At 51.8% G+C, this 9,411-nt stretch overlaps 1 protein-coding gene across 1 annotated transcript; it reads right to left on the bottom strand.

The window, feature by feature from the left end:
* Positions 1-2,492: 2,492 nt before the first annotated feature.
* Positions 2,493-3,425, bottom strand: LOC135577640 (olfactory receptor 14J1-like). Its single transcript, XM_065047771.1, has one exon. It carries the CDS (start codon positions 3,423-3,425, stop codon positions 2,493-2,495), a length of 933 nt encoding a protein of 310 aa, XP_064903843.1.
* Positions 3,426-9,411: the final 5,986 nt, after the last annotated feature.

Below are 9,411 nucleotides of genomic sequence, written 5' to 3'. Positions count from 1 at the left end.
TTTTACCTGACCAGAGAGAAGTAACCTCACCATGATCTCCTAAATCCCGTGATTGCTGCTGGCCTTTCAGATTCTGTGATACACACGACCATGTCCCTGATGCTGTCCTGTCATGTTCTCAGGTGGGATGGATGTGACAACCTGTCTCCAAGATCTCTTCCTGGGTAGGATCTGTCATACTTAGGCTGAGGTTCTTTCCCAGCCATGTCCCTGCTGCTGGGCTGTCACCTCCAGAGACAGAACTGGCCTCACTGTCCCCTTCACAGCCACAGGATTCTGACTGGATTATGAGTGTCTGAGACACAACTGAACTCATAATACCATAACTATCCATCACCTTTTTTATGGCCCAGGCCCTGATCAGATAAAAGTATACTTGTTTTATCAAATTTATCAAATATATTCCCTACTAGAGATTTGAGTTGAAAAACACTCTTCAGAGGAACTGCTGGTTTTTGTTGACAACATTTAGAACTCCTTTTCTGTCTTTTATTCTTTTTATTCTTCCTCTGCCTAATCTGCCTTCAAAATCCTCTCAAAGGGAAAGATTCACTGAATCGCAGAATAACTTCAGGTTTGAAGAAAGCCCTTGTCTCACTTGTCTCACTGTCCTGCTCCAGGCAGGGTTAACCAGGTGAAGTTGTTCAAGGGTTCCTCACAACTATGCCTCATCCACAGAGAAGCTGAAAGTGCACTCGTCACATCATAGAGAGGGACAATAAAGACGTTTAACAGTGTTGGTCCAAGTGCTGGTCACTGAGGGATGCTACTAGTAACTGGCTGCACGGAGGGCTTTGTACCGCTGATGACATTTGGCTTGATTGTCCAGCCAACTCCCCACCCAGCTTCCAATTCTCCAGCCCAGAGATCACTGATCTGGCTACTAGGACACCAAGGAACACCATGTCTGTGACCCTGCAAAATTCCGGGTATGGCGGTAGGTTGACCAGCCATTAATTCTCCTTCATGCTTTTCATGCAGATGGGTTCGATATCTGCCTTTTCCAAAGACCTCGGAAACCCTTTTACCACTTTGTCTTGCTTTTGAGAGCACAACCCAGAATCACAGGCAAGGGTGACAGCAGACAGGAGCACTTGCAATGAGCCTGTCCCAGCAGCTGAGATGAATCTCACTGGGCCACTGAGGTTTGTTCCTGGAGTCACACACAGAAATGCCAGGGTTCCATCAGGCATCAATATCTCAGCTGGTCTCAGGGCTCGTTATGCACCCAGGGATGCTCAGAGACAGTCTGTCCCTTTTACACACAGAGGCAGAAGTCACATTGTCCCTCTGGCCTCCCATTGCCACTCCAGAGGGGTGGGAGACACCTCAGCTCTGGGGTTTCACCTGCTCTGCACTAATCTGAGATGTCCCACATCATGAGGAATGGACACGGGGAGCTCAATTAAGGAAGCACAACCCAGTGCTGCATTCAGACAGTTTCCCGTGGGGTGTTACTTCCAACAGGAAGTGACCTCAGGACCTTGTGTGTGCCACAGGTTTTCATGGAACCCCAAGGAACAGTTGATGGTGTTTGTGTTCACTCATGTTCATGTCACCTCACATCCAAGATGTGCGTGCTCACATCCCATCTGTACAAAGCAACACAGACTGCTGAACTATTCATTGAGTGTCCATCCATGGAGGGAAGAAAAACCTCTGTGGGTGAGAAGCGAGTGCTGGAAATAGTGGTTGTGAGGGATCAGTCCATGGTGATTGACCTGGGGCTCCTTCCATGGGGTGTCCAGTGCACAGGGGCACAGCCCAGCCCCTGCTCTGCTGGTCCTGCAGGTCTCTGGCAGGAGCCTGGCTGTGAGAGGACACTGCTGTGTGCCAGCCCTGCACACACACAGTGTTCAGCTGCACACCGGTGTTTCATCTGTGAGTGACTTTTGTAGGAATATGCTTGAGAGAAACTTTGCAAGAAGATACAAACCATCATGCACTGCCCTGAGGAGATCACGTTTCTATCTGGAAAGGCTGTTCTGGGGACAGCTCTGTCACAGCAGTGCCCATTGCCTGTCCCTGCCTGCGCCCACAGCACTGACACACAGCAGGACGGTGACCAAGCTGCCAGAGCACTCAGGCCTTGCACCAACACCAGGGATGAGAAGGAGAGTGTGGGAGTGGAACCAGAACAGCTCTGGAAGAACAAGCGCTGCTGCTCCCTGGCAGGGCTGCCAGGATGGACTCTTTTCCCTCCTCCCATGAACACAAGAACTGTCCCTGCAGTTCCATAAGGCCTTGCAGGAAGGTTATAGTGAAAAACAAGTCACTAAAGAACACTTTATTTTGTTTAGAGACAAGGAGAGCACGGCTCCTCATTTACACAGCCAGTGGTTATAAAAGAAAAGCAGACAGTGAATTAAGAAATGGGATGACAACAACATTATCACAATAGAAAAACTACCAACAACAACAGAAAATCCAGATGACAGGCTGGGCCTGTAATTAGTTACTCTAAAACTCCTACGTAGAAGCAGATGGGCAGTTTAATGCTTTAGGAAATTGTAAGATATGAGTTTCCACAAGGCATCCTTGAGCTCCTGGTTCCTCATGCTGTAGATGAGGGGGTTCTCTGCTGGAGGCACCACCGAGTACAGAACAGACACCACCAGGTCCAGGGATGGGGAAGAGATGGAGGGGGGCTTCAGGTAGACAAACATGACAGTGCTGAGGAACAGGGAGACCACGGCCAGGTGAGGGAGGCAGGTGGAAAAGGCTTTGTGCCGTCCCTGCTCAGAGGGGATCCTCAGCACGGCCCTGAAGATCTGCACATAGGGCACTACAATGAACACAAAACACACAAATACTAAAAAGACACTGACCACAAGAAGCCCAAGTTCCCTGAGGTAGGAGTGTGAGCAGGAGAGCTTGAGGATCTGGGGGATTTCACAGAAGAACTGGTCCACAGCCTTGCCCTTGCACAGGGGCAGTGAAAATGTATTGGCCGTGAGCAGCAGAGAATAGAGAAACCCAGTGGCCCAGGCAGCTGCTGCCATGTGGACACAAGCTCTGCTGCCCAGGAGGGTCCCGTAGTGCAGGGGTTTGCAGATGGCAACGTAGCGGTCGTACGACATGATGGTGAGGAGAGAATACTCTGAACCAAGCAAGAAACAAAAAAAGAAGACCTGTGCAGCACATCCTGCATAGGAAATGACCCTGGAATCCCAGAGAGAATTAGCCATGGATTTGGGCACAGTGGTGGAGATGGAGCCCAGGTCGAGGAGGGCGAGGTTGAGCAGGAAGAAGTACATGGGGGTGTGGAGGTGCTGGTCCCAGGCTATGGTGGTGATGATGAGGCCGTTGCCCAGGAGGGCAGCCAGGTAGATGCCCAGGAAGAGCCAGAAGTGCAAGAGCTGCAGCTCCCGTGTGTCTGTGAACGGCAGGAGGAGGAACTGGCTGATGGAGCTGCTGTTGGGCATTTGCTACCTCCAAGCATAGGGCACTGTTACAGAAGGAAAAGACAGTGAGACGTTAGCGGAGGCTTGTCTGAGCAGAGTCGAAATAATTTCTCATACACCCGCCCCCTGTTCCACACCCCTTGTCCTTTTCCAGACCTTCCCTCAGCTCCCTGTCTGAGCCCTGGGTGGTGCTGGCTGGAGGTGCAGTGAGGAGCAGGGCCTGTGCCCACTGATGCTGAGGAGTCAGCCCTGCTCTGCAGCAGGGGGCATGGGAACAGGGGGCAGGGGCCAGTCCTGGGGTTCAGCTTTGTCACATGAAGCTGCTCCTGGTCCAGAAACACCTGTCAGCATCTGCACTCCCAGGGATAAGGAAATGAGATGGCAGAAGGCAGCTTGAGAGGTTTGGGGTTTTTTACAGCTCCTTCTGCCCTCCCACCCTGGGGAATGTTCTTGGATGTCAGAAACCATCAGCATTTCTGCTGCACTCAGGGAGAACAGAGCGAGTCCTGCGAGACCAGAGGATGCCTGCGGGTCAGTGCAGAGTGAGGGCAGCTGCTCTGTCCCTCTGTCTTGCTCCAGCTGCCCTGGGCTGGCACCTTTCTGAGATGGAGCCTGATCACCCTCCCATGTTACCCTGAAAAGCCACCAGGCACTGCTGAGAGCAGAGGGATCCACCTCAGACCATGACAGGTCTCACCCTTTCCTAAGGTCTCAGCAAACCACATTTAGCCCAGGACACACTCAGCTCATTCCCCAGCCCCACAGACTGCATTGCCCACAGCCCACAGGTCAGAGCAAAGCTGGGACACGTGTGCCCATGGACACACCTGCAGGAAAGGACCCACAAGATCAGGCTGTGACTCTGCAGATGAAACTGCCATCCCCAGAGAGCCTGACAGCAAGAACAAGATCCCAACAGCAGTGACCCAGAGCAGGGGAGCAAGAAGGAGAATGCGGTGAGGGTGGGTGTGAGAGAGGCCAGGGCAGAGGCAGCCGGGCACTCAGACAGCGTCACCCTTCCCCAGCTGTGCAGCACCTCCCAGACACCAACACTGCCGGGCAGCTGCTCTCAGCCCCTGTGCTCTGCAGAGGAACTGGAGCTCTGGCTGCACAGGAGCTGCTTCATGCCTTGGAGCCCCCAGCCCTGAGGGCAGAGGCTTTGCTGGGTGGGACAGGAGGCCAGGGGGCTGCTCACAGGAGGGATCTGCACTGCAGGGGGTCACAGGGACTTTTCTCTGTTCTCCCTCCCATAACCATTCCGGGTTTGGTTTCCTCTCATTTCTGATCATTTCCCTGCTGCCTGGAGATTCTCCCCTGGGAGGTGTTTCCCTGTCCATGTCTCTTCCCTGTCAGTGCTCACAGACCATCCCACCCTCTGTGCCCTCCCCCTGGCCCTACAGATCCTGCCTGTTCACAGGGCACTGCCTGGGGGCATCTTCCTGTCTGCAGGCTGGAAAACAGGACAGGTCAGACTAAGGCTGACGGGTCCAGCCAAGGTGGTGCAGGTGCTGTGCACAGGCAGAGGGGTGGTGAAGGGATGTCATGAGCCTTCTGGCAGATGGACTGATCACTCAGAGCTGCAGTTCAGGAGTCTCAGTGACGTGTTTAAGCATGAGAGCTCCTTTTCATTTTATCCTTTCCTTCACCCCCCACCCCTTGGGAGAGGAAACTGAAAAGACAGGCTCAGGAAAGCTCCTTATCTGTCTGGTAATCCTTGCATTGATCTTGTCATTGGGGCATCCACTTGGAAACATGCCAGGGGTGATCTGGAGCTGTGAGCAGTGCTGACCCATACAGCACCCTCTCCACAGCACGACCCTGCCCTGCCAGATCTTGCTCCTTCCCCCCCCACAGTTTCTCCCCACAGCACCGTGGGGATCTCCCGGGCAGGCTGAGCGCTGACCCTGGCAGGCGGCAGAGTCCCTGCCCGGCACAGCCCTGGGGTGCAGGGACCCTGCTCTGCAGGACAGCCCTGGGCACCCCTGGGTGCTCACCCGGCTTCACAGCTGTTCAACATGGCCTGACAAGAGCCCCGTCCTTACAGACCCCACAAGCTGTGCCTGTGCCAGTTTCAGGAGATGCCTCCAGGAGCTACAGCTGCACTGCCCTGCACCCAGAGACTTACCATGGCAAGGGCTGCAAAGGTTTCTCCTCCAGTGAGCTCTCAGTCATCCTCCCAGTCCTGACCACCTTTAATCTCTCTGTGCCTTGCTCGTCTCCTGAGATCCCCAGGCAGAGCCCTCAGCCCTGCTGCGTGTGCAGAGGAGCTGCTCCTGGGCAGAGCTGTCTCTCTGCAGCGCTGCCGCTGCCATGAGCTCCCTGTGTCCCAGGAGCCCAGCCCAGCTCAGCAGCACAGGAGCAGCCCATGATGTCCCTTTCTCTGTCTCCTCTGGGCTCCTCCAGGTGTCCCTGGGCCTCCACTGGCACAGCTTCACAGTTTAAGTAATCAGTGGTGTTGATTCTCTCTCCTCTTCAGAGACACTTCTTTCCAGCATTGTTTTTTTCATTTTAAAAAATAAATCGGTAAATCATATTTTCTTGTCCCATCATTAGACAGGACATCAGGAATGTTACAGCAAAGTATCTAATTTCTCCAGGCTAGGGGAGGAATATCTTCATTTGAATGAACTTAGGCATTTTGTTCTGGTTTTACACTCCTAGGTCTAGAGAGACATTCATCGGTCTCTGGCCATGTCATGTCTGTGCTCTGATGCAAAGCCTTTGCACACATGGGCTCTTGGACACTTGGTACCAGGTTTCTTGTGGCAGGTCAGAGCTGGGCTGGTGCCACAGCTGGGGTGGCTCAGCCCAGATGTGAGGCAATGTCCTCAGCCAGGGACCTGACTGGGGAGCTGGAGCTGTCAGTGCTGCAGACAGAGCTGTGACACGGATGGAATGAACTGCCAGGCAGGGTGGCAGGAGTGAGTTCATCTGGTCTCAAGGACAGCAGCCTCCAAGCACAGCAACAGTCCAGATCAAAACTCAGTCCAGACCTGTAAGGCAATTCAAGGGCCCCATAATGAGATGTTACTACTACAGGAACAGTTAAAGGAGAAACAAAGACACTGTGTGGACACTTATGAATTTAATATGTGAAACAACTGATATTCTCTGTATCTCTTGTCCTCCCTCTTCACCAGTCATGTGTCCCAGGCCTCTGTGACTGGAGGCAGAACAACCAGCAGTGGATGTGGATCAAGTTGTGGTCACTGGAACTAACACAATCCTCTCCAGTCTATGGGACAGCAGGGCCAGCATCCCAGGAGCTGGGACAGCAGGACGATGTCACAGTGAGGCCACTCTCCACCATCTTGGAAAGCCCATGGAGACTGGGGGGACTCCCTGACCACTGGCAGCTCTCACACAGTGTGTGCACTTTTCAAAATGGCCAATGGGTGAGCAGGGAACTAAGGGCTGTGCCCCAGAGCATGTCCACTGGGACCCCATTTCTGGGTGTCTGGAAGAGAAGGTGACGGGGTTTGCCCAGGGCAGGTTGTGCCTGTCCATCCTCTTTGCTTTCTCTGAGGAAAGGACAGGGTTGTGGATGTGGAGAGAACATTGGTGGTCTGTTACCTGGAAGTCAGCAAGACATTCAGTGTCATCCCCTGCAATATTCTTTTGTCCAAGGTAGGATATTATGGTCTGTGTTAGTGTGCAAGTAGATGAGTAAAACCAATCTGGATGGTTGGGCTTGGAAAGGTGCTGTAGAAAGGGAGAAACTTTCCAGTCCTGAGGACAGTCAAGCACTGGAAGCTGTTTCCCAGGAGTGCGCACCCACTCTGTCCCAGAAAGTGATATCCAGTTTGGATAAAGCCCTGAGCAATCTGGTCTGACCCTGCTGTGAGCAGGAGGTTGGTCAAGACACCTCCCGAGGTCCCTTTGAGCCTGAAGGACACTGTCCTTCCTTTCCCTTCATGTTTTCAATTTAGGGACAGCTCTCAGGTTCTCCCTGACCAAAGGAATAATTTACATGTGCAGGGCTGCTTTACAAGTGCCTCCAAACAGTCCTGACCACAACTTTTGCATTCCTTTTCATTTGCCCCAGTCCAGGGTCTTTTTTGCTCTCCTAATGCCCTTGCAGAAAGAACAACCCTCCTTGTTAATCCTTTCAGAGCAGGTTGTTCAAGAGGTGTCAGCATCCATGTACACAGTCTGCACATCAGCCAGGCAGCAAAGCCACCGTTACAGAAATGGAGATGAGGCACTTGACCAGCTCCTTGCACCCAGATATCAGCGTGACATGTCTGCTGAGATTCCCGGGAACACCTGAACTGTAAGAGCAGAGCATGTGAGTCCTGGTTGGGTATCCTGGCTTGTCTCCTGACCCATGTGGTGCTTCAGGTTGTGAAGAGAATCAAAACCAGCCATTGGACTGGGGTGGTTCCATTTTACACGTGTCACACAGGGCAGATGAAGGGAGCTCAGAACTCCAGACTCTGCTGCACAGTTGGGACTGCAGAGACTGGAAATGCAGGTGACAGTGTGTGTCAGTGCACACACATAAAGATTCTGGCTTCCTTTGTGCTTTGCACTGACCTGGGATCTGTTCCTTGGCCTTCTTTGTCTCAAAGAGAAACTATTCCCCTATACCACCTCCACTGCACACCAGGATAAAAAAAGGAGAAAAGTTATGAAAGAAGGTTGATTTTGGGGTAATTCTGTCCAAGAGTGGTAGTCTTTAAATGATTTAAAAAAAAAAGTGAGAGAAAAATCATTGTTCTAAGAGCTTCTTTGAAGACACAACTACTGAGGTGTAGTAAATGTTTTGAAAAGCAAGAATGACTGTTAGGAATGAAATTAAAGAGCTTTAGTTCATCATGATCATCAGTGAGAATAAGGAGTTCCCTGTTACTGTTACTAGTGACAGCACCACTGTTCACAAACATCCTTCAGAGCATTTCCATTTTTCCTGGGCTCCAAAGCTCATCCTGCTCAGAGTTTGACAGGATTGCTGCAAACCCCTGTGACCCAGATCTCTGCAACTGTCTCTGCTCAAGAGCCTCTTACCCCAGGAAGGGGAAAACTGCCAATGCAGACACCACCCAGTGCCCAACCTGCCTGGAGAGCCAGGACAGTTGTGCCACACAACAGCAGCCTCTGAGGGAACCTGGAGGTGATGGAACTGAAATGCTTTCAACCCAAATCAAAGAATCACAGAATCATTGAGGCTAGAAAAGACCATTAAGAACATGGAGTCAAACTGTAAATCAAACACTGCCCAGTCCACCACTAAACCATGTCCCAAAGTGCCACATCTCCACGTCTTTTAAACACCTCCAGCAATGGAAGCTCCAATCCTGAGCTGGCAGGACACCATTGGCTGCAGTTGGACATAAGATACTGGTCATGGCTGTGAGTTCAGCCCTCGCTGGCAGAATGTCTCACACCCTCACTGAGGAGGGCAGGGGGCTGGGAGATGGGAGCACGTTTCAGTTTCCAGATCCCAGCACAGAGCCCAAACCATCCTGCCCTTGGACTCTGGATCCCATTTCCTGAGATGTAAAGCTGGTGGGACTTCTGAGGATAATCATGTTAAAAGGCATGAATAATCCTTTAGGTGTTTGTGTAATTTGTCTAAGAATGTCAGTCGTATATGCTTATATTTACATATCTGTAAAATAGTACTCTGCATCTGTGGCAATCTGTGCACTCTGGCAATGACAATTGAATAGGTATTTGCACTATAAGGCTCCATACCTCATCCACAAGCACACATCTAAGTGGTTCAGATGAAGGGTGTCTGGCAAACGTCACCCTTTGTGTCCCCAGGTGATGGACACTGCTCATGTGCCTCTGCAGAGAGTGGCAGGAGCTGGATCCCCTTCTCGGGACAGACTCCTTCCAGGAGAGACACAGACACAGGGGAACTCATCAGGGCTTTACGGCATTTCACTCGGCATCAGCTTTGACATATTGGGTGGTGTCCTGTGACTGCCCTTTCTGCACAAATGATCATACAAACACAACCATTTAGTGAGACATGGTCATAAAGGGGCTGTTATGGACA

This window comes from Columba livia, unplaced genomic scaffold (genome assembly GCF_036013475.1).
Source record: "Columba livia isolate bColLiv1 breed racing homer unplaced genomic scaffold, bColLiv1.pat.W.v2 Scaffold_132, whole genome shotgun sequence".
Taxonomy (NCBI): Eukaryota; Metazoa; Chordata; class Aves; order Columbiformes; family Columbidae; genus Columba; species Columba livia.
Note: the sequence above shows the minus strand (reverse complement) of the source record. Positions and strands in the feature narration are given on the sequence as shown.